This window comes from Vigna umbellata, chromosome 4, assembly GCF_029865625.1.
Source record: "Vigna umbellata cultivar VRB3 chromosome 4, Vumbellata_1.0, whole genome shotgun sequence".
NCBI classification, from domain to species: domain Eukaryota; kingdom Viridiplantae; phylum Streptophyta; class Magnoliopsida; order Fabales; family Fabaceae; genus Vigna; species Vigna umbellata.
The window spans coordinates 4,254,169-4,281,901 of NC_142168.1; the positions used below are offsets into that span (position 1 = coordinate 4,254,169).

Genomic DNA, 27,733 nt, shown 5'->3' on the forward strand with positions numbered 1-27,733 from the left:
GGTTCGTTACCTTTATCGACGATTGTACCTGTGTCACGTGAATGAGGAATGCTTATCTGGATCCCGGGTGATGTCTGCCACAATCTTCTTTAAATCTTCATCTTCTTCTACTTCCTTTTCCACTTCCTGGAAATCCTTCCAGTAAGGCCTCACCATTCCCTTCAGTTCCTTCTCCATCCCTTGACTGTGTTGCTCGGTTCCTTCCTCCACTTCTTCGCTTTCCTTTTGTGACAAAGCGTCAACTACTTTATTAGTGGCTCCCGTTCGGTACACAATCTCGAAATCGTAGCCAAGGAGTTTGGCAATCCAATGTTGTTGAGCTTGAGTGGTTATCCTCTGTTCCAACAAAAATCTCAAGCTCTTTTGGTCAGTGTGCACGACAAACCTATGACCCAGCAAATATAGCCGCCAGTGCTGGATCACCATCACCACCGCCATGAGCTCCTTCTCGTAAATCGACTTCCCCAAAGTCCCCTTTGATAACGCTTTGCTAAAGTATGCTATGGGTCTCCGTTTCTGCGTCAGCACCGCTCCGATTCCCACCCCTGATGCGTCGCACTCTACGTGGAAAGGCTGCGTAAAGTCAGGTAGCGCTAGCACCGATGCTGACGTCACCGCTTCCTTTAATCTTCCCATCGCCTCCCTGGCCGCCTCTGTCCAGACGAAATTTCCCTTCTTCAGCATCTCAGTTAGTGGTCTCGCTATCTTGCCGTAATCTCTTTCAAACCTCCGATAGTACCCCGTTAGGCCCAAAAAACCCCTCAGAGCTTTCAACGTCCTTGGTTCTTCCTAGGCAACGACCGCCTCCACCTTTTCTTCATCCATCTCGACCCCTCTTCTTGTTATAACATGCCCCAAACACCTGATCGAGGTTTTCCCGAATTCGCTCTTCTTCCTGTTGGCCACCCACTGCTGTTTTTGTAAGCGGTTCAACACCATCTTCACTTGCTGCAGATGCTCCGCCCACGTAGCGTTGTACACGAGAATGTCGTCGAAGAAGACGAGAACGAACTTCCTCAAATACGATCGGAATAGCTCGTTCATGGCGCTCTGGAAAGTGGCGGGGGCGTTGGTGAGGCCGAACGGCATTACCAGGAACTCATAATGCCCCAAGTGTGTCCTGAACGCCGTCTTCTGGATATCCGCTTCTCCCATTCTGACCTGGTGGTACCCGGCTTTAAGGTCCACCTTCGAGAAATACCTCGCTCCTCTAAGCTCGTCCAATAGCTCTTCGATCACTGGTATGGGGAACTTGTTGGGGACGGTGGCTCTGTTGAGCGCTCGGTAGTCTATGCAAAATCGCCAGCTTCCGTCTTTCTTCTTTACGAGAATCACCGGGCTCGAATAGGGACTTATACTTGGTCGAATAATCCCTGCATGCAACATTTCTGCCACCTGGCGTTCGATCTCCTCTTTCATGACATGTGGATAGCGGTATGGGCGCACGTTGACAGGGTCGGCCCCATCTTTTAAAGTGATTTGATGTCTCTCTTCCCTGTCAGGAGGCAGTCCGCGGGGTTCCTTAAATACCCCCTCATACTGCTTCAAAACTCTCCCCATTTCCGTCTTCTGCTCCTCCGTCAGCCCCTCTTCCCCTCTATCCTCTCGTCCCGATCTTCTGCTTTCCAAGCCCCAAACCAGAGCCCATGTTTCTGCTTCACTCATTTTCAACAGATTTTCTGGTTCAACCACCCTTCTTTCCAACGTCAGATCCTCTTTTATGATAATCTTCTTCCCTGCTTGTCTGAACGACATGGTGGACTTCCCCCAATCTAGTGTGACCTCTCCAAATTTGACCAACCACTCAACTCCGAGGATCATATCTACGCCTCCCAACTCGAACAAATAGAACTTCTCCTCAATCTCGACTCCCCCCATGTCGACCACCACCCTCGGACAACACCCTCGGGTCTTCTTCTTGTGGCCGTCCCCCAAGCTTACTTGATATGGAAATGTGTCTTCATATCTCGCGCCACTGTCCACCAATATCAGCACGACTTTTTCTCCCACCTTCCCCTATAACTTCAACGTCTTGGGTTGCGTCAGCTCGCCAGCAGAAAACGCCGATAACTCCATGCGGGGTGCCTCCAGCTCTACCTCTTCCCCTTCAACATCCCCTTCTTCATCTTCCGCCAGTAACACCACCCGTAAACTTTTCTTAGGGCACTGGTGCCCTGGTCTAAATGGCCCTCCACATCGAAAACACCTTCCTTCTTCTCTGCGTTTCAGAAACTCAGGGTAGGGCAGGTTTCTTGAACTCCGTCCTCGGTTATCACTTCCTCCGTGAGTTCCGCCTCTCATCGGGCCGCCTCCCGTCGCGCTGTCACGTCTTATTGACCCGACGCTCTCGGTCAGGGTCGTTCATGCCGTATTGCTCCTCGGCGATCGGTTCTTACCACCACCGCTCCTCCTCCTGTCATTCGTCCCCATGATGGGGAATTCTTGGATGCCATCCAACCCATCAAACCTAGCCCGCGTAGAGCCTCTTCGACATCTCGCGCCAGTTTCATCGCCGTCATCAAATTTCGTGGGTCGTGCTGTCTAACCTGGCATCGCAATTCCTCTCGTAGGCCCGCCAGAAAGTATCCCAACAACTGGTCATCCGAAAACGCCTTCGTCTGTCTGGCCAGTGCTTCAAATTCTCTCACGTATTCCACGGTGGCTGTTTGCTTGATCGCCGCCATCCTCTCAAAAATGCCGCCACGGTAGCGACTCTCGAACCTGATCAACAACGCTTCCTTGAGTCCCTCCCACGATCGGTCGCTCGCCTTTTCCTTCCAAAACTTAAACCAATAACCGATGCTTCCCTCCATGCTAATATGGGCCAGTTTGATCTTCTCAGGCTCCGCCACCTTCTGTATCTCGAAGAATTTTTCGGCCCTGTTAATCCAGTTCAAAGGATCGGGTCCTTCAAAAGTGGGTAACTCCACCCTTCGCCTCCAATTGGGTTGGTTCTCTGAACGCTCCCCATCTCTTTCTCCTTCGGCGTCGTTGCGCCGGACACCCCCATTATCATTGACTGAACCATGGCTCCCGTCAGAGCTCTCCCCGTTTTGCTTGGTTCGCACACCCATCAACCGTAACAGTTCTTGGATGTCTTTATGCATCGCGATTGAGTCTTGCCCGTTTGCCGCTGACTCCGCCTTCAATCCGTCTACGGCCATCTCCAGATGTCCCATTCGTCCTTCAACTACGTTCATTCTTCCCTCCATCGTTCTCGCTCTCCCCAAAACAGATACGGCAGGTCGGACCACTTTGTTAGGAATCTGGGTAAGAATCCTAACTATCTCCCTCACTCGCACACTTCAGTAATTCTCACAAGAAATGGTAATGAGTTGAATTGTATTCACATCAAAGAATCAAGAATACAACTGGAAATCCAGGAGCTTAACCTCCTTCACCAGGTCTGAACAGGTCTACAAACTCAAAGGTAAAAACTGTCTAACTGAAAACAATAAAAGAGGTCCTTTTATAGAGACCCTTTTCCCGCCTCACTTAACTGTTTAGCAGTTAAGTACTCTTCCTCACCTTTCTCCTCTCATAAACCTTCCATGTCCTAACAGGGTCCATCATTTTTAATGGCTAAGGATTACTTGTCATCCTCATGAAGCACTATAAACAATGTTACAGAAGAGAGAAACAAGAGACAATGAAATCCACTTGTCTCAACTACAAAACTGCATGTAAAAAGCATTAAGGACAAGAAATATTTAGATGCCCTAATTACCATATTTACAAATTATATTATGTATGATTACCATATTTGAATACTATGAAACTCTAGGATTTTACTCAACAAATAAATAAGTTGAAAACATGATGATGAGAAAGAAACATACTGGGTCAGAGATTTTATCAAGATCCACTGTCCCTTCATAGGTAGTATAAAAGAAAACGTTATTTGCTGTAACAGCTTCCTTGCCCCTTTGCTTAAACCTGAGCAGATCAACTTAATTTTGTAAACTAGAATATGTATGGAAAAAATGGATTAACTAGCTTATGATAATGGAAAGAAAAGAAAACAAGCAGCAGAGCAAAGCATCAGACATTTGGGTGAAATTGAAACGTAGTTAAAAACCTACCCAAATATGAGGTCAATCCACTCGTGCAAATGAGCAGATACATACTCACTTTCTAGAGCCTTCCGGTGCTTATGAATAAAATCAACGGGACTTTCAGCCCAAGCAGGAAGCTTTACAGTATCTGGCAAAAAAAATCAGAAGTTATTAACCATGATATCACAAATGACATTTTGACACAAGGAAAAAACTGAAGCAGAAAACATAATTTGAAACATACCAAGTTTTCCTCCGGTTTGTGTTGTGCCAAAATCAATTGAATTTTCATTTGTCAGCACCTCAGATTGGTAAAATAGCTCAGGAACCTAAAAAGTGGAAATAAAAAATTGTGAGTGATAATAATTCCAATAAAACCATAATAAACATTCAATATTAATAAAAACATCCTCCTACTGAAAACACATAGCAAAGGTCCGTCCCTACGTAATACAACTACATTCTTAAAATGTGAATTTAGGTTTAACTCAATCTAACAAAACAAGCATGTAAGGTGATGATTTCCTCCACTCACAAACTGTATTTTGGTATTATCCCTAGTCAATATAGTACTTAAGTTTTTCCCAAAATATATAGAACAACCATGTTTTAGAAGTATATACATACCAATTCCTTTACATCACTCATGTCCTCAAGAACTCCATTCCAAGTAGCACAAATATCAGAAAACATTCGATCTGCATGGTCAAATTTTCCACCTTGCAGTTGGATTGCAAGGGTAGTGAACGGTTCAACTCTCACAAGATAATACAAAACCTGTAAAAGATAATAAATATTAGATACTCCACAAGCAGCAACTAAAAAAATCATGCAAGACAACCGAGTTTACATATTGTGATTACTTCTAATGCTTCTGTATTTAGAAAAAAAAGGGTAAAATCAGGCATCAGAGGACATAGTGATTAAAACGAAATGTTCAATGAACTATTTATAAGGTTGGTTCTCCCCGTAATTGATTCACTGAAATCATCCCATTTACTAAAAGACATAGTCTACTGTTCAAAGAACCTAAACAGCTTCCAATTCCAATTCCTCAACCTAATGAAACACTCGTACCCATCTACCACTTATTTCTCAAACAACAGATCGCCAACCAATATTGATAAAATCATAAGTAACCCACTGCCATACTTTACATATACAGAATGTAAAACGCCAAAGCAATTGATTACAAATTATCTGAATGCGAATTCATTAAAAGGCCAGTAATATAATAGTTTATAAAGTTGTCTTTTAAAATCATAGGTGCTAAGAGCAGCCTGTTAAAATTTAAGGTAGATTAATAACATCTGAATAATTTCTCTGTTCAATATGTTAGTATGCTGCAGAAACTATGCTAGCAGCATACCTGGACATACAAAACTCAAACACAACAAAATACAATACAATCAATCTTAAATTTAGATCTGTGTTCAGTTAACAAAATATATTTTTATCACACTATCCACATTGAACTAAATGAGCATACCAGCAATGCTAACAACTTATTTTGATCAATAAGGATACTAGAAATATATAAAAAAAAGGGACAAACTGTTCCGGCACTTGAGTAGTGTGATCCGTAATGGAATTTGGGAATGACTGGATCATCAAAGCTAGTATATCTCTCCTGAAATCTGTTCAGTCGATCAGGATTTAGTGCACCAACAGGCTGTATGACATAAAAAATAAACTATGAAAACACATTATAAATGCTCTTACAATACTTCTAAAAATATATTTCATTATAGAACACCTTTGAAAGGTCTCGATAAGAGGAGGAATTAGACAAATCCAAGCTCTCTGAATTGTAATCGGAAAGAATCCAGGGGAAAACCGGATACTGCCAAAAATTGGTAATGATGATAAATGAAAATCATGAAAATAGGATTAAATAGATTAATTAAATGAAGTAAATTAAAGGGGATGGGGAGGTAACCTGGGTAATATCATTATAACTTCGCCCAGCCAGAGTATTGAGTTGCATTAGATATTCAAAGTTACTGATCTGCACAAAGGAAATACAAAAGTCATGTAGTCATTTACCGAATGGATGAGTACCCAATTATAATGCAAATTATTCTTTTAATTAATGAATCAAGGCTCTTACCTCCCACCTAGTCCAGCGTTCCATGAGTTGAATTCTCTTCAAAAGTTGTTCAGGCCTCTAGAACAAGAAGGGAATTTCTTTAGATTCTTGGACTGCATATAACACAAACGCTATGCTATATATATATATATATATATATATATATATATATATATATATATATAATCACAAATATAAATTGCAGTAAATATCAGCATGAGTTGTATATATTTCGTCAACTTCATATACTCAGATGCAGAAAAATTTAGACAAAATCAACAGAAAGGATATTACCTGAGTAGCCAAATATATATTGTTTAAATGTGGAGGTCTTGCTTGAACAATTGCACGATATGCGTTTCTTCGCCCTTCACCATTCTGAATAGGGAAGTAGAAAGGAAAATGTTAGGCATACTAAACCATTGCTTAGCCTCCACCGCAGTTTAGAATTTTAGAAGAGTTGATCTTTAATATAGTATGAAAGCCTTCAAGACCAAGTGGTCAAGTGTTCCAATCCTTTTCACATCCATTCTCCAAAATTAAATAAAATTTTGGTGTTAAGGTCCAACAGTGTGCATTGTTCACAATTCAAGATCAAAAGGCTCTTGCAAGAATGTAAAAAGCCTAAGCTTTTAAGAGAGTCTTAGACAAGGATTACAGTGTACTGCATTCAACAGTCATAAGTAAAATATTATGAATCATATCAGTGTTAAGATAACCTCAAAAACAAAATGATATTTTTATAGAATATAGCTCCTCTAAACGTAGGTTGTACTTTAGATGATAAAGTATAATTATAACAATTGAATAGAAATTAATGGTTGAGACTTGAGGTTTTGAACAGCTTCTTAGTTTGTCATAGTTGTGTGTGAATTTAATAACAGAACCTTTGATTTTTATTAATCTATGGTTATAACTATAGTTTATTCCTGTAAGTACACAACCTAAAATTAAAGGAACAACTCCTTTTTCTTGAAAATTTAAAGGAAAAAAACAGGTATATTTGAGAAGAAATACCCCAAAATCGAAGAAGAAGTTTGACCGGTCCACCATAAATAACTCCAGGGCACTTCTTCTAAGGAGGTATCTGTAACAGGAATTAACACATATAGAACACTAAAATCATGTTTTAAAAAAGGATGTATACTGCAAATGTATAATAAAAACTATGAGAAAACTTCATGTAGATAAACAAGAAAGAGAACACAATGCTTCACCTCTCAAGAGAGTAAAGTATTCAATTCTTGGAAAAAGAAAACTAAGTTACAAACAACTATGGAGCAAACTTAAACTAATAAAGGATATTCCCTTATAGCTTCATAGACAAATATTAAGCATCAATGGCTAAGTGCAAATTCAACATCTCTAAGGAACATAGAAATGGGAATAAAAAGAAAAACAAATTACTTAATTTAATTCAAAAATAAAAAGGAAATAAGGAACCAATGCCTGATGTCACCCCGGCACATGGTCAACTACATATGTAAATATGGTAATCTTGTTGCACAAATGGTTAAGAGTAAATGAACTTAACTGTATACAATTATCAATGTGTATATTATCATGAGGATATTGAGATGTCTAATGTTAGCTATTAGTGTTATGTGTTCATCTATAATGTTATATTTTTCTGTAGTTGGTTTTAACTATTTTACAGGGGTGTTTGTATATTTTATTTTCTAGATTTATTGCAATTATAGGCAGTTACATTGGTCTGTAACTGTCTATAACCTATCTCAACTGCTATGTAACTTCTTCTGGTCATTTATATGTTCTGATAATACAGCCTATATCTTTTCCAGTCACACAACTGTCAGTTACTATATTTTAATTATTCTTTTCATCATCTTCGTCAAATTCTATTATGGTATCAGATTTAGTTCATGATCCACAATGGCCGATCCCAATCCCAATCCCAATTCCCTCCCTTCTCCCTCCCAGAACAAATTCTATTATTAGCTGAGTTTGTTTCATAAGTGGCTAATAGTTTCATACTATTATCACCATCATGTAATTAATACATGTAAATATCACTGCTTAGTCTCAAAAGTGGTTAAGAGAAAATGAACATGAATTTATACTACATTCATATGTGGTTTATAATAACATGAATCACTGTTTTTTGCTGTATGTAGAGAGGTCATAGGCTGTGTGTACCCTTTTCACTTTCCTTTCATGGAGAAAAACACAATTCTCGAATGACAAAAATAAATGAATCTCCCAACATCACATTCTTATTACTAAGAAAAACTCAAATCTCAAATAAGTGAGGACAATATCACCTTACAAGCAGATTTAGTAAGGTTGTGTTAGGCCTAAACAATTTGTAAGATGGTATCAAAGTTTATCCTAAATCTATTAGAAGGGCCACTAACTATATCATCTACATTTCAAGCCCAATAGTGTTATAAGTGAGAGGGTGTATTGGGAAAAGTTAAGTCCCACATCAAGTAGAGATTGTGTCACAATACAACATATAAGTGAGTACAATCCTCACTTGAGAAGCTAATTTTCTAAGATTGAATTAAGCCTAAATTGCTTTGTAAGACCTCTATTTATTTCTTTGCTACCCAACCTCTAATTAATCAACAAGTATGCTAATTGTCTTAATTACTGAACTCAACACACACTGTACTTGAAACGACAAAATACTAAACGGCAACAGAATGAATAGAAAATAGTATGGTCTACAAAATAAGCCCACCTCCGACTATAAATTTGATGAAGAGATGACATTAGCCAGCTGCGATCTTTTTCTTGTTTCCCTGCCTCAACATTGGAATTAGAACCATCCAATGTGGTGCTAGTCTCACTGTTATCAACTATAAAATTTATCCTCTTATTGGTTACCTACAATAAGAGAATAATGCGTTACATGAGTGTTATTACCTACATTAGACAAGGAAGTCACTGAAATTATGCTAATGAATTTGTTCTAAAATATTCTAAAGAATTTTTTCTAAAATAATGTTTCAAAAACTAATTTAAAATCTTATTTGATATACCATTTTTCTTTATTTTAAACTTATTTACTTATGAAGAATTCAATTACATTTTTGCGAGATAGTATCATCTATAATAGTGATCTTTGTAAATCTATTTGATTTAAAGTATAATTTTCCGCACTCGAGGAGAGAACGACCATGCTCCATAAAATAAACAAGGGAGGACAGAGAATAAGAAAGACATAAATAAGACAAGGACGACTGTGTGAGGCATGATCCAAAGCTTTTGAGAAGTTGGGAATTGGGATAGAGAATAAGGAATGTGAGATATATAAGCTTTTCAAAAATATGGAAAGGAAATCAAGTTATCTGAACCATATTGAAGAATAATTGGAGAACTATTATTTGTGTAAATGATTCAGTTTAACTGAGAAATAAAAGGAACCTGTTAACTTTAAACTTTAGAGCTTCTAGGACAAAAACTGATACCAAATGATTTTGGTATGTTGCAAATGATTGATGAGCATGGGGGTACCAACATAGGTTCTAGTTGGGATCGTAAGCTATATAGTGATGCTCTTGCATGCCTACCTTTCTGTCATAAAAAAGGGGCAGAAAATGGGAACAAAGGTATTTTTGGATGAGCAGAAGTGAAACGAGCATAAAGCATTGCAATTTCAGCACGAAACAAGAAGAAAATGACTCTGGGGATAAAACTGGAGAGCCATGCCACAAGATTCTAAATTTAAGTATCTAGTGTCAATATTACAAAATGAGGGTAGATTAATAAAGATGTCACACACATGATAGGATTCAAGTTAGGTGACGAAAATGGGGAAAGGCAGAGGTTATTTGTGAGCACAAAATTCCTACCAAGCACAATGGGGAGCTTAATTATATTGATATATGACCAATTAAAATGTATTATGGCCCAAAGGATTCTACATTGCAGAAAATCCAAATCTTCAAATCCACCCTGTAATTTGTGCCAGAAACATAGCTGGGAGTAGAATGACAGCATTGCCAAGGAAACAAGAAAATGAGGCAAAAGGAAGGGTCATGACTATTTTTGTAAGTGTTCCATATTAGAGGAGTTCTATTTATGCACCACTTGTTCTATTTTTTGGTAATTTTGGGGATATAAATATGGTACACAAAATCTACGATCCTGCAAAAGCAATTTCATCAGGATAATTTCAGTATCAAAGGATATCCACATTTTTAACTAAATAGATATTTAATAAGATTATATTAAATAAGGCCCATAAAACTTACTTGAAAGGTTCCCCGAATGACCTTTAGTGGTCGGACCATTGATGAAGGTAGCTCAAGAACAATTCTTTCATCAAGTTCACTAGGTACATACCCAGGTGCAATGGCTGAAGAACTCTGCACAAGTTCTTCATCACTTGCATGTTGAGTAGCACCAGACTCTAGAGATGCCTGAACAGCTTGATCAGTCATTTCAGACAGTCTAGTCTGATTGTCTCCTTTATCATCATCACTGACCCTAGTATTCAGGTTGTCAGTTTCCACCTGTTCTTCATCTTCATTGACTGTCTCCAATGAGATTGCTTCTGCTGACAAAATAGGAGTGTGCTGGTCATTTTTCTCCCCAAAATAATCCTCATAATTTGCAGCAGAACCTAAATGATCAGAGCCATGGTAATTCCTCCTCAAACATCTTCTCATCCTTGAAGAACCTTCCATTAGATCTAGCTTCCAGAAAACCTAGAGAATTTATAATAATTAGTATAATGAAATAAACACAAAAATTTTGCTATTTCACATAGCTTTACTAGAAAATAGTGCAAGTAGGCCCGATAGTATAACCTCCAATTAAGGCCTAACAAGAAAATAGAAAGAAAAAAAAGGATAACATTAAAGAAATAGTCAAATTCTTTGAAACCCAAAGTCTGCCATATATATGTCAGCATCACATTACAAAAAAAAAAAGATATAATTTGTTCCCAAGGTTTTCTGATTGTCACAGGAACAAACAACAAGAAACACGAAGCATGTTTCATAGTCACTTTGTCCTCCCAAAAAGAGAATTCATGGTAGAAAGAGATGAGATGCTATAAAAAATGAGTTTGGTAATGACAATGTGAAGAATAGTATCATAACATACACAAGGTGGACTGTATAAATGATCTGCAAAAGGCCCAAAAAGACTTTTCATTTCTATTAACTGGTGAATAAGTTTGCGCCATGCACGGACTCCTGTACTGATTCGATGTCGACCAATTACATCTACATAGGTACGCCTGTCAATCTGGAAACCAAGAAAGATTTAACATGTGGTTTCTCCATAATCTGAACTTCAAATAAACAATTAGCAAACAAACCTCAGACCGTTGCATGTTCCTTGCTAGGGCAAAACTGGCAACAAGCACGGCAATGTATTTATATGAAAAGGCATTGAAGTCTTTCCCATATACTGACTTTGTATCAACAGGGTGCAAACATTCCATCCAGGCAACTCCCATTGCTTCAGAAATATTCCATCTCTTTACCCGCTCCATATCACTAGCATTTCTTCGCTGTGCAGCTGTGGCCATTGCAACAGCACTAAGACCTCTTCCAGAACCAATTCTAGAAAATCTCTCAAGATCACGAGCAGCTGCCAAAGCAGCAGCTTTTGCAGAGGCTTTGTCCTTTGGTAGGGGTGATGTTTTATTCGTGGCTTCCAAAGGTTTTTGAAAGCTTGAAAATGTATGGAGTTTAGTCTGTTTTCGTTCCATCAATGAAGTATCACGCTTAAGATGGGAAGTTGCTGTAGGAGGATGGCTTTCACCACCCGAAGTACCTGCCGCAACCATAGCCATTGCCATTGAAGCAGGTGGAGATGCAAAAGCAGCAGCCCAAGCAGGAGATATCATAGCAAGAGCAGCCTGAAACAAATACTAGTCACTGAATGCATATCTCAATGAATAAAAAATTAGCATCATAATGAATGTTTTAGCTATCATTATTGTAGTGACAAATAAGCAAGCAGACAACAAACAAAGCCAAGAAACAAAAACTAAAGAACATACAAATGTAATGGTTTTGCATTTATCTCAAGTAACAAAAACCCTTTTTTATCTAAGGTTGGTGGCACCATTAAAAAACCATAAAGTAGAAAAATAGGCTAAATCGTAATTTTGGTCCCCTAATTCCTTTTCCCCTTCAATTTTAGTCCCATACATACATCGTAATTTTAGAAAATCTTTAATTTTGGTCAAATCCTCACTTTTGTGTACATTGATTTCTTTTGCTTTTAACATTTTAATGAATTAAAATACCTTTTCATGGTACCTTCAATGAAAACATTAGGTCTAGGATTCAATTTGACCCCAAAAAAAAAGCACCATGTAACTGAGGATTTGACCACAATTATATTTTCTAAAATTTTGAGCCTAAAATCAGTGAGACCAAATCAAACATAAGAACTTAATGGGAAACCAAATGTGTGTGAATCTACGCATTATTTATATTGTTGAAAATATAGGGTTTTAGGTCTTGAGGGAGGACATTGGAGAATACAGACTTTGTATAATAACTCCTTGAGTATTATTTTATGCATTACTAAAGAAATAAAACACAATAAAGAAACAAGATAATCTGAGATTGTCTAAGATACTCCAAATATGATACAATTCAGAGATAGAATGGTTTACGCAAAACGAAATAAAGTTACATTAACCATTGAATAAAATTCAGTTCAAACTGATTGAAATCATTTATTTATTGATGATGGGCCAGATGATAAGCTGGTACCTGACCACTAAAGTTACTGTTAGGATATTTATCCTATTTTATCATCATTATATTGTGTCAAGGGTTACCTTATTTATCATGATTATATTGTGTTAAGGGTTACCCTATTTATCATGATTATATTGTATCTAGTATTACCCTATTTATCATGATTATATTGTGTCTAGGGTTACCCTATTTATCATGTACTTTTGTATCAATTTAATCTTATAAATAGAAGATTATGAGAGCGATCAATCAAGCCCTCTAGAATTATTTTACAGTTTAATTCTTAAGTTGGTATCAGAGCGGGTCGATCCCGCTTTGGTTTCTGTCTCGTAATATCTGTTCGGCGCCACAGTCCGTCGTCGCCCACCATCGTCCGCCACCGGCCACCGTCGTCCGTCACCGGCCACCGTCCGCCGTCGCCGGCCATCGTCGTCCATGGCTGTCACAGTTCCGTTCGTCTAAACCCTTAGGGTTTTCTTGTTCCTCGCTGGTACTATTCGTCTTCTTCAGAACTGGCGTCTGGCAGTACTCTTTCCTTCTCCGGAAGTCCATCAATTACCTCCAAGAAGCTAAATGGAAAAAATTATCTATCATGGTCTGCTGCCGTTGAAATGTGGTTCCTTGGCCAAGGGCATTATGACCACCTTGAGCGAGATGGAAGCCATGTGCTTACTGAAAAAGCTGATCAGTGGAAAAAAGCAGATTTCTAGCTGTGTGCCCTGTTATGGCAATCAGTGAACCCAAACTTCTTGTATCTTTGAGGGCTTTCAAAACTTGTCACTCCTTTTGGAAGAAAGCCCAAAGCATTTATGCCAACGATATTCAACGTCTCTATGACACTACGAACAAGCTTGCATCTCTTAAAATGGCAAACCATGATATGGTATCCTTCATGAAGCCCAATCTGCTGTCGAATATAAAAAAGACCCATTAGAGGATATAAAAAAGAAACTAGACAAATTTTACACGGTGTTGATCCTTCGTGTCCTACATCTCGATTTTGATCATCTCAGAGATCAACTTCTAACTAGTCATGAGGTCCCCTCCATGGAAACATTGACCACTCGCCTTCTACGTGTCCCGGTACCTCAAACTCAAGAAGTGCATGAACTAGTGGAACCATCTGTCATGGTTGCCACACGAGGAAGAGGAGAACGTGGAACTAGAGGAGGAGGACGAGGAGGTCAGGGACGTCCTCAATGCACATACTGTAAAAGGATGGGTCATACTCAAGAGAATTGTTACTCCTTACATGGTTTCCCTTCCAAAACTGCCAATATTTCGAAAACTGAAACTTCCACTTCTATATTTTCTGAGGATGAATATCAAGAGTATTTAAGGTTAAAGTCTAACGGCCTGGCACAACCATCTCAATCTCCCAGTACATCAACAACCTGCGTTTCTCAATCTATCGAAGGTCAAAATTCATGGGTAATTGACTCAGGTGCTTCTGATCACATTTCTGGTAATACCTCTTTGTTCTCATCTATTTCCTTTCGAGAAAAACCTCATTTCATAACCCTTGCAAATGGATCTAAAACTTCCTCCAAAGGAGTCGGTCATGTTTCTTTGTCTCCCTCCCTCAATCTCAACTCTGTCCTTTTTGTCCCTAATTGTCGTTTTAATTTAATTTCCCAAAGCTAGTTGACCAAAATGTTAAATTGTTCAATAACCTTTGATCATAAATCTTTTTGTTATACAGGAGCGTGGTTCAGGGAGACAGATTGGACAAGGATATGAAGCTGACAGATTATACCATTTTGGATCTCGTCCAAGGGTGTCCTGTGTTGCTGCTCCTAATCCTAAAGTGTTACATGATCGACTTGGCCATCCTCATTTATCCAAATTAAAAAAGATGTGTCCTTAACTTAGTGTCCTTAGAATGTGAGTCATGTCAATTAGAAAAACATGTTAGATCTTCCTTTCCTAAAAGGTCTCAATCAATATGTAATTCTAGTTTTTCCATCATCCATTCTGATATATGGGGATCTAGTCGTACTTGGTTTTAGATATTTTGTTACCTTTAGTGATGAATATTCAAGATGTACTTGGGTTTATCTTATGAAAAATCATTCTGAATTGTTAGCTATCTTTACATCCTTTTTGAATGAAATCAAGAATGAATTTGGTCAAATAATCAAAATATTAAGAAGTGATAATGCAAAAGAGTATTTCTCATCCTCCTTTTCTGCCATCTTGAGTTCCCATGGTATCATACATCAGTCTACTTGTCCTCATACACCGTAGCAAAATGGTATAGCAGAACGAAAAAATAGACACTTGGTTGAAACTGCTCGTACCCTTTTGCTTGGTGCCCATATTCCTGTCCATCACTGGGGATGCCATCTTAACTGCATGTTATCTTATTAATAGGATGCCCTCCTCCTCTCTTGATAATAAAGTCTCTTTCTCCATTTTGTTTCCTAATGATCCTCCCTTTCATACATCTCCCCAAGTGTTTAGCTGTGTATGTTTTGTTCATGACATGTCTCCAGGTCTAGACAAACTCTCCGCTCGCGCTCTCAAATGTGTCTTTTTAGGCTATTCTCACTTCAAAAAGGATATCGGTGTTACTCTCCTGAAACTAAGAAGTATTACATGTCTGCCAATGTCACATTCTTTGAACAAACTCCTTACTTCTCTCCATCTGTTCATGATGTTTCTATCCTCTAGCACGTCCTTCCTATTCCAATGGCTGAGTCAAATAGCTCCCCTGTCTCTGTCATTCCAAGTCTTGATCACAATCCTTCTACACTCGTTTCTCCACATACTGAGATCATCCCATACAGGGTCCCAATGGATGGTCCACCTCCCCAAGACAATGGTGAATCTCCTACTTCAGATTCCTCTCCCTTGTTACCTCCTCCCATGCCTCCTGGTGAAAATGATTCGGCATGACCTATTGCCCTCAGAAAATGTACTCGTTCCACTCGAAACCCTCATCGATTGTCGCCCTCCTATTTTTCTCTTTTATCCTCAGTGTCCTCTGTTGTTATACCCAAGAATGTGAAAGAAACACTTGATCATCCTGGATGGCGACAAGCTATGATTGCAGAAATGCAGGCTCTTGACCACAGTAATACTTGGGAGCTGGTGCCCCTTCCCCCAGGCAAAAAGGCGGTTGGTTGTCGATGGGTGTATGTAGCTAAAGGCGGTTGGTACCCCTTCCCCCAAGGAGATAACTTATCAAGACCAGGACTAAATCATGAACAAAACATGTAGACCCAAAAACTCTAAGAGGTAATGGATGTAGAGGGTCTTGAGGAAATAAGATAGAATGAGGGATTTTGTTATCTAGAACGGAAGATGGCATGCGGTTGATAAGATAACATGCCGTGAGAACAGCATCACCCCAAAAACGTGAGGGTACTTGACCATGAATGAGAAGGGTACGAGTTGTTTCAATAAGGTGTCTATTCTTGCGTTCAGCCACCCCATTTTGTTGAGGGGTATAAGCACATGAGGTTTGGTGAAGAATGCCATGAGAAGCCATAAAATGTTTAAATGGTTGAGAAAGGTATTCACGGCCATTATCACTGCGTAAATTTCGAATAGAAACCCCAAACTGTGTTTTTATTTCATTAAAAAAAGATTGGAAAATAGAAAACAACTCAGAACGATTCTTCATTAAAAACAACCAAGTACATCTCGAATAGTCATCAATAAAGGTAACAAAATACTGAAAACCTAAAGTGGACTTAACACGACTAGGTCCCCAAATGTAAGAATGAACCAATGAAAAGGGGGACGACGCCCGTTGTGAGACACTACTAGGAAAGGAACTACGAGTATGCTTCCCTAACTGACAAGACTCACACGACAAACTTGATAATTTTGACAACCTCGGGACAAGTTGTTGTAATTTGGCAAGACTAGGATGACCTAACTGAGCATGAAGAAGGGATGGTGAATCCATGATTACGCCAACATGTGGAGAAGGGCAGAGATGATAAAGGCCATGAGACTCACATCCTGTGCCAATCATGTGTTTCGAACTCCGGTCCTGCAACCAAACAGAATCTTTAGTAAATGAGATACCACAATTAAGAGTACGAGTTAGACGACTACTGGACAATAAATTGAAGGGAGACCCAGGGACATAAAGTACATGATCAATGGATATGGATGGAAAAATATTAACAGTACCAACACCATGAGATGAAACTCTAGACCCATCAGCCATTGTTACCGAGGGTAAATTATTTGAACACGACAAGGAAGAAAACAAGGACTTGTTACCAGTGATATGATCGGTTGCACCTGAGTTAAGGACCCAAGGTCCGAGGGAGTGAGTCAGACCAACAAAAGGTGTACCTGTACGTGCAACAGATGCAGATGTAGTGGAACTAGAGTACTGACGATCCTCATACCATTTGAGAAATTCGTTAAAGATTGCAGGTTGTTCTACGGCATTAGATGAAGTAGGATGGTCTGCAGACGGTGATCGAGGAGCTGGATCAAAATTAGCCATTGCTACAGGTCGAGGAGGCCGTCCATGAAGCGCATAACATCTATCAATTTTGTGGCCTAACTTGCCACAGTGGTCACATTTTGGACGTCCTTTACTTGGCTTGCGAGACCGACTTTGATCATCACGTTGGGCAGCCATAACAGAGGAATCATCAGTACGAGGAGATGTCTCAGTGACGGGTTTGCTTGGTATACGCAAAAGAGCAGAACAAGTAGAAGTAAAGTTGGGTATGACAGGAGAACCCAAAATCTGATCACGAACATGAGAGACATCATCAGAGAGTCCGTATAATGCCAACAACATGAAGAACTTTGATCGTTGTTCCAATTCTTCAGCAGGAGGTAATATATCATTAAAATCATGAAGAAGGGCATGAATTTTACCCAAATATTCTGCCATGGGACCAGGATTGCGTGGACTAATAACAGTTAATAGGTCCTGACAAACACCATAAAGGCGCTGAGTATCATTTGTGTATAACAACTTCGCTTGAGCCCATACTTCTGAACATGTTTCATATGATCGAAACATTTGTTTTAGTGAGTGAATGGTGGACTTTATAACAATGCATAACTGAGCATCAATTTTCATCCAGCGGGAAGTGTCATCTATGTTAGGAGTAGTCACATCTTGAGTAAGGTGATCTAAGTATCCCTGACTCTTTAACCAAAGTTTGATGTCGGATGCCCATGTTGCATAATTTGTGCCATCTAACTTGTCAATGGACAAGTGTACATTCACATAATTGGTGTATATTGAGGGATCAGAAGATGAGCCACCAACAGAGGTGTTTGTAGATGAGGAAGACGCCATGGAGAGGGAGAAACCCTAAAAATTCAAAGTGCTCCAATTGACGCAAAGACCACGGATCCAGGGCTGATCTCTCCGGCGGCGGATCTCTTTGGCGACGCGCCGGCACGCGCGGCGGGAAGCGGCGGCAGCGGTGACTGTTGCGGCGGCGCGTGGAGGCACGTGGGTGGTCCGTTCGCCACGATCTTTGGACCACGGTGGTCGCCCGGCCGAGACGATTCCGATGGTGTGGTCGTCGGTCGATTTTGGAACTCCGACGACGGCGGCGGAGGCGAAATCGACGGCAACGGCGGCGGTGGCGGCGACTGCAACAACAGCGGCGGTGATGGGTACCGGAGACCGTGGAGTTGGCGGGAACTATTCCTGTGCTCTAGATACCATGTGAGAAATAGAGAAGATCAGGAGAAAATATCCCTTGTGTGTTTAGCATACACATAGGGTAATTTATTTATATTGTAAGATATGGGCCAATACCCTTAATACAGAATAGGCTGAGCCCAAATAACAGAAACACACATCTTAACATCTAACAGATCTCTATATGGCCTCAAGCAATCCCCACGTGCTTGGTTTGGAAAGTTTAGCTCCATTGTTCAAAAATTTGGGCTAAAACGCAGTGAAGCATATCATTCAGTCTTTTATTATCATTCGTCTCCCGGGAAATATGTTTACTTGATAGTATATGTTGATGATATAGTTATTACAGGAAATGATACTGCTGGAATATCTCAATTAAAGGAGTACTTGTGTAGACATTTCCAAACCAAGGATCTTGGGAACCTCAAATACTTCCCAGGCATTGAAGTAGCTCACTCAAAAGATGGAGTTGTAATCTCCCAAAGGAAGTATGCTCTGGATATTTTGCAAGAAACAGGCATGATTGATTGTAGACCGGTTGATAGCCCTATGGATCCAAATCAAAAATTAACAACAGAAGAAGGTGAATTATTCTCTGACTCAGAGAGATATAGGAGGCTAGTTGGAAAACTAATCTATCTCACTATTACAAGGCCGGATCTATCTTTTGCAGTTGGAGTGGTTAGTCAGTTTATGCAAGCTCCATGTGTTCGCCATTGGAATGCTATCATTCGCATTCTAAGGTATGTGAAAAAAGCTCCCGGGCAAGGGTTGTTATATGAAGAAAAAGGAAGCCTTCAGGTATCAGGATATTGTGATGCTGATTGGGCAGGTTCTCCTATTGATAGACGATCTACTACTGGATATTGTGTTTTCCTTGGAGGAAAAATTATCTCATGGAAAAGTAAGAAACAAAATGTAGTGGCTCGATCAACAGTTGAGGCTGAATATAGGGCAATGGCTTCATTAACATGTGAACTTATATGGGTGAAGCAGTTCCTTCAAGAGCTTAACTTCTGTGACCTCCAGAGTATGAAGATGTATTGTGATAACCAAGCTGCTCTTCACATTGCATCAAATCCAGTGTTTCACGAGAGAACCAAACATATAGAAATTGATTGTCATTTTGTTCGGGAAAAATTATTGTCAAAAGAAATATGTACTGAGTTTGTTGGATCAAATGACCAACTCGCAGATGTGTTGACTAAGTCGTTAAGGGGACCTCAGATTGAGTTTATTTGTTCCAAGCTTGGTACATACAATTTGTATGCTCCAGCTTGAGGGGGAGTGTTAGAATAATTATTAAGTCTACCTATGATTAGTATAGCAGGGCCTAAAGTAGGTAGTTGTGTGTTGGGTTATCTATAATGATTGTTCCTAGCAGTCTAGGACAATCTCTTCATCTTCCATCTATCTATTGTATCAGATTTTTATCTATATAAATAATATAACTGAGAAGGGTCTTCTAAGCCCTTCAGAACTATTTTTCATTGTTTTAGATCTCAAGTATCATGATTATATTGTGTCTAGGATTACCCTATTTATCATGATTATATTGTGTCTAGGGTTACCCTATTTATCATGTACTTTTGTATCAATTTATTCTTATAAATAGAAGATTATGAGAGGGATCAATCAAGCCTTCTAGAATTATTTTAGAGTTTAATTCTCAAGTGTTACATTAACGATTGAATAAAATTCAGTTCAAACTGATTGAAAGCATTTATTTATTGATGATGGGCCAGATAAGCTGGAACCTGACCACTAACCAAAGCCCAAGCAGAGAAAGAAAAAAAAAAGTACAGTGAAGGAATGAGAGTTGATCTCTAATACTACTCACTAATAAATCACCTTATTATCCTGCTACTTTAAGAAAAGAATGGTGTTGAAAACACCAAGGAGCACTCTCCTTCTACACATGGAAAATACCCCAGTCAACAATTAACATTATTCCCTCCTTTACGTTCCAGTCAAAAGATTATTTATATGCCTTTCTCTCTAACTGCCGACTCACTAACTTCTAATAACCTTCTAAGGAAAGCCTAATTAAAGTTTTATGGGCTTTTCTTCCTATAGTAGACTCACAGGGCCTAACAGATAATATAATGCAAGCACATAAAAATTAGTAAATAGTCTATCATGCATTGGAAAGGGTACCAAACAAGTTACAAGCACATTATGAGTTTATGCATATCCATATGCTTCTTTTTTAAATGAAAATAAGTAAGCAAAAGCATCACTATGTTGATTTCAGTTCCAACTAAGCTGGCACCTAATCAAGATCAATCATATGCAGCATACCTCAATATATATTTAAAAACAGATGTGAAGCAAAGTACCTCAATTGGTAAGGAATCAGCCGCTAATGCACGGTCATCTGCAATAAGAGGATTCAAGCCATCACCAGTAGCAAGCTCATGAATGGCAGCTAAAACAGGACGCCACCTCCTTAATACAGCAACAAATGGTGGTAAAATAGCTTCAAGGTACTGTTTACGAAGAGGCTTTTGATCTCTGCTAACAGCATGGTATACCTGGCAGATGTTGTACTATAGTAACTACAATAGTTGTGCATAAGACAAATGACACATGTTGTGCACAGCAAAAGTAAGAATGAATGGTGAGGATGATAATACGAACCTCAGAATAAAGCACACAACAAGCTACCAAAACTCTTTGCCTCTTAGAATCAGAAATTGGCATGTTGAGAACAGGTGAGAGAACACTGTTCAAATTACAAATAAATAAATAAACAATATAAACCCTTCAATACTATCAGCTCAGTTATTTTAGGATGATGTTAATCATCGGCTAGATCATAAGAAATAAAGAAAAATTGGGAAATTCAATTAGGAAGACTGTTTTACAATCTATAGTATAATGTTTCAAATAGATGTAAAGAAAAAAAAGTATAAAAGTTCTATTTAGGGCTGGCAATAGGGGTGTGTAGAATTAACTAAACTGAATTGGACTGTCAAATAACTATACCAAACTGAATTGGACTGTCAAATAACTATACCAAACTGAATTGGACTGTCAAATATCTATACCATATTATACTAAAAATACTGCACTATTTACAATAAAAACTGAATTAAACCATTTTATAATTCAGTTTTAAAAAACTGAACCTCTGAAGTTGCAATTTAGTTAATTGCTCATTTACTTAAAACCACTTTGTTGATGAAACACTCAGTTAAATGCTCATTAACTAAATCTCTATAACATTTTTCTGCACAATTTTATTTCACTTGAAAACTTTTTGCCTACTTTTGTATTTATTATCACTCTCGTAGATATAGATTATTTTCTCTAACGAAAATTAGAATAATAGGTTCATTATAAAAAAATTATATTTACATATTTATGTACACGTGATACTTCTTACTATACACAAAAATAAATAATATCAAATTAGATAGTTTTACGTTTCATTTTTTATAAACTAATTGGAAAGTTTCAAGTTTCATTTTTTTTATATATTCATTGCTCTATATAAAAGCAAACCGAAATCGGGTTCATGAGAAGGTGAAAAGATAGAGAGTATCAGGGCTTGCAAATAAATAAAAAATATAATCAAATTAATACTTTAGTACCAATGAACAACATCATTGAGGAGCAAGGTGGCCTATTTAAGATTATTCGGATTTCTGTACGAAGTATAGACATTTGATAGCATGTATGTCTTAAGATTCATTCCATTAGTGATGTCTTTTAAAAATAAGCTAATTGATTATTAAAAATAAGCTATTTCTTTGCTAAATGTTATCTAAATTAAAATATCTATAAATCAAGTATTTAACTTTAAGATATATTATTCATCTAGAAAATGTAATCTGGGGATGTGAAATAGGAATAGAATAATATAAAAATAGTCATATAATAATATTAAAAAAATGCAAAGCACATTTATTATAGTAAAAAAAACATGGAGTTCAGTACAATTTAGAGCAGTGTAGTTTAGAAGAACAAAAGATAGTTCAGAGTTCAGGCAAACTATTTTTTGGTTTATTACAGTTTTTAACATTCTAAATCAGTAAAGTTCATTTTATCCACCCCTAGATATCGATGACTGGAAAAACTGCTATGCTGTACCATTATGGTACTGCCATAACCACCATTTGATAACACTGCCTAGAGTTAAAAACTTTTGCAGTGGAAATAAACATGTGGATGATATTTTAATGAAGCCTAATTTGAACTAAGGGGAGTGTTGTAGATAATTCAGATAGTGTTGTATGTTAGGCAGGTAGTTCGTGGGCTTTTAACTAACTGCTTCTTACAATACTATAAATAGGAATTCTATATTGTTTTATGTGTGAAAAATAACATTTCAAAGTCAGAACCCATATCTTGGTCTCTCTGTCTTTCTACCCCTTTTATTCTGTTTTTGTGTGTATGTTCAGTATGTGCTCTAACAGTTCAATTGCCACTGATCATTTATGGATAAAAAATATGAACTACATATATACGTGAAAATTGAATAGGTTTGTTTTACCTCCACAACAGTGCCGACCGTGGCTTTCTTCCTTCAGATACTGAATCATCAAAACTTGTATTTCTCATGAGCATGCGATCTTCACCATCATCGTCTTCTCTCATCGATAGAAGAACCATTCGAAGCATGCACAAAAAAGGCTGGTCACTGTCTAGTAGCTGGTACAATGCAGCCATCCCTCCCATTCCTGTACCTGATCCCCCACCTATACCAAGACCACCACCAAGCCCAGACTCATCCAGCAATAAGGCTTGGAGCATTGCCACAGACTTTTTCACCAAGGGAAGCTCAATCCACTTTCCGTTTGCATCTTTCTCCAGAGCAGACTTCCAAAAATCCCATCCACTCCCACCACCACCAAATAAAGCTGGATTTGCAGAAAGGTTGACACCATACCACAACCGGCTCCTGTATTTCCATCCATCTGCTAAATCCTTAGCACAAGACCCATATGACACAAAAGCACAAGAAACAGATCCATAAGGCTCAGCTGCTGCAGCTGCAGCAAGCCTCTCCATCACTGAGGATGGGATCTGGCCACTTTCGTCAGCCATGGATGAAAGGACCTAAAATTATCATGAAAGCATTAGTTTCACCAATACAAAAATAAATGAAAACGTGGAGAACTATACTTTCAAAGTAACATGAATGCTAATAAAAGGAATAGCAAGGAAAATAAAAGGAATAGTAAGGAAATAAAAGAAATAATCTATCCATATTTTCTTAATGCTGAAGAATGCACAATGAAGTTAGAAATAAGAAGAAAGCAAAGAAGGTATGGAAAAATAATACTTTGGTTTATATCATAAAAGTATTTGGAGAAAATGACACAGCCAGATCACCAAGGAAAGGATTTTGTAGGAATGACAGAAACAGTATTGTGGATCTATATAATAAAAACTACTCATCAGTATTTATTTCTAACATGCATGCAAGTGCAGTTTTAAATTACTTATGCATACATCTAGGGCAACTCCCTCAGAGTCACTAGTTTCTAATGACTCTTCAATAGTCGACAATGAAATTCGGCTACTACTGTTTTGATACTCAGTAGAAATTGGAGAAGGTGAAGCATCTGCAGCACGTGTAGAAGAGGATTGTTTGCTTTGTAGTCGTAAATGATCTTCAACAAGCATAAGAATCACAATGGCATTCTCCACTAAAGCCACAGACAACTGAGCAGCATTATCAGCTTCAGTCTTAGCTTCTCTTGGCGACAAACCCCCAGCCGCAACACCAGCTGCAGCCGCAGCAATAATTTGAGTCTGCATTAAGTAAAAGATGTGTGTAGTCATTATTTATGTTTTTTCTTCACCGCCATAGCAAAAACAAGTTTCAAGTGGTTAGGAGCTAGTTACCATCTCAGCAAAGTTAGTTAAGAATAAGAAAGGTTTTTATAAATACATTTTGGGTGGGTCTAGAGGAAGGGCAAGAAAAATGTATGTTGGGAGGAGACTGTGTTCTTTCAGTAACAGCTTATATTGAAGGAAATATATATTCTTTGTCTTTCTGATCTCAGTAAACTTCATCTTTCTTAAGTTTCTGATCCAGTTTCTATATCAGAAACTGATGTGAAATTTTTTATTACTTTTATTCTATATAAATCTGAATACAAAGGAGCCTTTATAGAAGCTACCCTTGAAAGCAAAAAGACCAAATAACCCAAAACTGATTCAACAAAAGGGACAGTAGGAAATAAAAAACCAGAGAGAGAAAATGTAACAGAAAGATACAGAGAGATAAAAGAATACCTCTTATTTTCTTTTATTCTAATATATTATGATAAACACGGTTTTAATATCAATTTGTGCTTATGCATAAGTGGGATTTGTTTATTAAGTGTGCATACACATTTAAAACCTTAAATAACTGGAGGCAAAAGAATATAAGAATGAATAACAAATCAAGCCAAGGCGTTTAATGTACAAAACCCTTCATAGGAAAATCAAAAAGAATAGAAAATAAATATATACCTGAACCTGCAATTCCCTTGCAGCAAAATCTAGCAAGCCTCCTAGGAGTTTCCTCTTAAAAATAGGTAATGCTTCTTCACGTCTTAAAGACAGAAATTAACCCAGACATGAATATTAGATAAATGACATGAAACAAGTAACTGTAAACTGCCACTTTAAACATTCAATCAATACTAGGGAATAATATGATAGTATAGAAGGAGATTGTAAAACTCCTCAAAACCCTCAATAATCTTTTCTACAAACCTAGATTAGAATGATCACTCTATAGATCAATTTCTTAGTTTCTAACGCAATTCGATTCCTAGTCAACCAATGTGCAATCTATATCCCCATTGTTTCATCATAATTCATCAAGTGTTAGCAACTTTTATACAAATTTAAAATTTATCAAATCCTGGTGCCAAACACCACTGGAAAATATGAGCCAGTAGCATTTATAATTGAAACATGGTGACATGATAATTTCCAAACATAATACTTCACAGAACTTGTAGAAAAGAGGTATCTTCCAAATTTGTTACGATGTCATAAGTGTGATGTCAAGGACCAACTTTACAAAAACCAAACTGTGAGGAAAAAACTTGTCATTGGTTGCATAACTAATGGGGAAAATTCAAAATCACATTGATTGAGATGTTGGAGTGACTGAAGGGGAGGCAACTCTCACCCCTTGAACCACCTTGAAGGGTTGAGTTAAATCTAAACGCAAAAATTTAAGAATATCCAATATACCACCCACTCACTCTAGAGCCATTTGGGCTTGTGCATAGAGAAAGCAGGTTCACCCTACATTGTGCCGAAATTTATGCTGAATTAGAATGGGAAGAGGATTGAACTTCTAAAAATTTGGTTAAAAGGCTTTAATGCCACGTCAGTTACCAACTCCCTTAAAGGATTGCACTGTTACATACACATACAGCCTAATGAATGGTTTTATATTGAATATATATTTTCAAACTAAAAAACAGTTAAATGTTTAGCTTGAAAATAATGACAAACAACATCGAAATAAAATGAAATAGAATAAAACTCAAGTTCAGTAACAGTCAAATCACATTATAGAAGAACTTGAGAAGTAATCACTTGAGCTCATAATGGACACGCAAACTTACCTTACTCGTTGTTCTCCTGTGCTAGATCCACCAACCATAGAAAGCCATTCTGAACAATGAATTGTTGCTTCAATATCCTGGACAAAATGAACAGCACTGGGCAGTCTGAATTACTCTGACAAAACCAGAAATCATGCAAGCAAACAAATACATATAATAAAAGGGAAATTCCGGATGACTGATATTTTGTGATGACTAAGGCTGTGCATGGTGATCTATTTGGAGCCTTGTAAATGGGAGAGCCACTTTCCAAAGTTAAAAACATAGAAGGAAGGGAGGAGATCGATTGGCATTTAGTTGAACCAGATAGTGTTCCAAACACACTAATAAGTCCCACTATATTGAAATTCCAGGTCAAGGACAAAAGTTTACTCCCTAGGGATGACTACAATTATGCGATAACAAAATAAAATACTAGCAGTCTTACAATGAAATTTCAATACTTCAATAGATAATTCATTGCTCAAAAAGAACTGGTTTAGAAAACATCCAAAACATTCTCACTAGACCACAAGAACAAGATATGAGCTATCAAATAGAAGCTCTGTCACATTTTTCAACCTCTGACCTCCAATATTCATTTGATTTCTTTATTTAGAAGAAATTATCCCCCGCTTGTATTTTTCTCTTCACTTGAATGAAATTTCTTCCTTTACCATGAAGATAAAAAGTTAAAGAAGTAGTGTGTATATCTAAAATCCCAAATAAGCCACTTGGAATCGAAAGGATTTGCACATTTATTGCAACCACAAGAAATGTCTAATATTTGATGTTGAAAATTTATAACACCATCCAATGAAATAAAAGATTAATAAAGATATTGGAAACACGTAAACATTAAGTCCGACCAGGATGCTGTCAACAGAAGCATACTCAAAGAGAAAACTGGGCAACAGTTGGCAGTAACATCAATAAGGTGAAGACATGAAAGAAGTGAACAATTCTAACAAATATCAACCTTCCATCCATCCTTTTGGCGCATTGAGTGCTCTAGCATGATACTAAGGAAATTATGTATAAGGTCTTCTATGTCTCCATCTCCAATGGTCGTTGAATGAGATAATTTACCAGAATCAACCTGTCAAACAGAAGTGCACAAGTTGAACAGTTAAAGAGTCTTCCCAACAACCTTACAAATGTGTATTGCACAAGAAAATGGCATGAATTTATTGTGTTCGTAAGACAAATATAAGAGATAAATGAAGACAAAACCATAAATAGAGAAAAAGATAGGATTAGAACTTTGGTTTTTATTAATATTATTACCTCGTAATTCGAGATCAGAATTTCAAGAATCCACTCAGGCCATTCTTCCATGCTTATCAGACTGCTTCTATTTTCAGGATGACTGCAAGCCAAAAATAGAAGATCCTGAAATCATACACACAAAACAACTTAAAGCCAGTTGGTATTAAAAAGATGTCAGGTAGGGGATATGTCCATAAGTGCAAGCCTTACTTCCTCTGAAAAGCTCCATAGATAATTTTCATTATAGTTGTGGCATATACAAGAACCTTATTTAAGTTGGACAAAAAATACTTAAGCCATTAAAGAAGAATTATAAATTGGCGTCGAATACTACCTGGAGTGGTTGTCCTATATATACACTAAACCAAAAACTCAAGAAAGTCAAAATCCGAATTGGAATGTAGAATAAAGGTACATGAAAA

The 27,733-nt window shown here is 37.8% G+C and overlaps 1 protein-coding gene and 1 pseudogene across 1 annotated transcript in view; one reads left to right on the forward strand and one right to left on the reverse strand.

Moving 5' to 3' along the window:
• The window catches only part of LOC124836587 (BEACH domain-containing protein C2-like), a 58,589-nt gene that overhangs the window by 13,828 nt on the left and 17,028 nt on the right, over nucleotides 1-27,733 (reverse strand). The window contains exons 6-27 of the mRNA XM_088112307.1: nucleotides 27,330-27,434; nucleotides 27,022-27,141; nucleotides 26,064-26,140; nucleotides 24,949-25,030; nucleotides 23,938-24,240; nucleotides 22,976-23,541; nucleotides 21,118-21,202; nucleotides 20,817-21,011; nucleotides 11,438-11,983; nucleotides 11,221-11,364; nucleotides 10,365-10,820; nucleotides 8,849-8,994; nucleotides 7,162-7,231; nucleotides 6,439-6,522; nucleotides 6,166-6,222; nucleotides 5,995-6,063; nucleotides 5,812-5,898; nucleotides 5,611-5,727; nucleotides 4,683-4,832; nucleotides 4,300-4,384; nucleotides 4,083-4,203; nucleotides 3,840-3,936 (exon numbers count right to left, since the gene is read on the reverse strand). Of these exons, the coding sequence (XP_087968433.1) occupies nucleotides 3,840-3,936; nucleotides 4,083-4,203; nucleotides 4,300-4,384; nucleotides 4,683-4,832; nucleotides 5,611-5,727; nucleotides 5,812-5,898; nucleotides 5,995-6,063; nucleotides 6,166-6,222; nucleotides 6,439-6,522; nucleotides 7,162-7,231; nucleotides 8,849-8,994; nucleotides 10,365-10,820; nucleotides 11,221-11,364; nucleotides 11,438-11,983; nucleotides 20,817-21,011; nucleotides 21,118-21,202; nucleotides 22,976-23,541; nucleotides 23,938-24,240; nucleotides 24,949-25,030; nucleotides 26,064-26,140; nucleotides 27,022-27,141; nucleotides 27,330-27,434 (3,762 nt within the window). The remainder of the gene's footprint in view (nucleotides 1-3,839; nucleotides 3,937-4,082; nucleotides 4,204-4,299; nucleotides 4,385-4,682; nucleotides 4,833-5,610; nucleotides 5,728-5,811; nucleotides 5,899-5,994; nucleotides 6,064-6,165; nucleotides 6,223-6,438; nucleotides 6,523-7,161; nucleotides 7,232-8,848; nucleotides 8,995-10,364; nucleotides 10,821-11,220; nucleotides 11,365-11,437; nucleotides 11,984-20,816; nucleotides 21,012-21,117; nucleotides 21,203-22,975; nucleotides 23,542-23,937; nucleotides 24,241-24,948; nucleotides 25,031-26,063; nucleotides 26,141-27,021; nucleotides 27,142-27,329; nucleotides 27,435-27,733) is intronic.
• LOC148199060 (secreted RxLR effector protein 161 pseudogene) lies at nucleotides 18,986-20,809 on the forward strand (annotated as a pseudogene).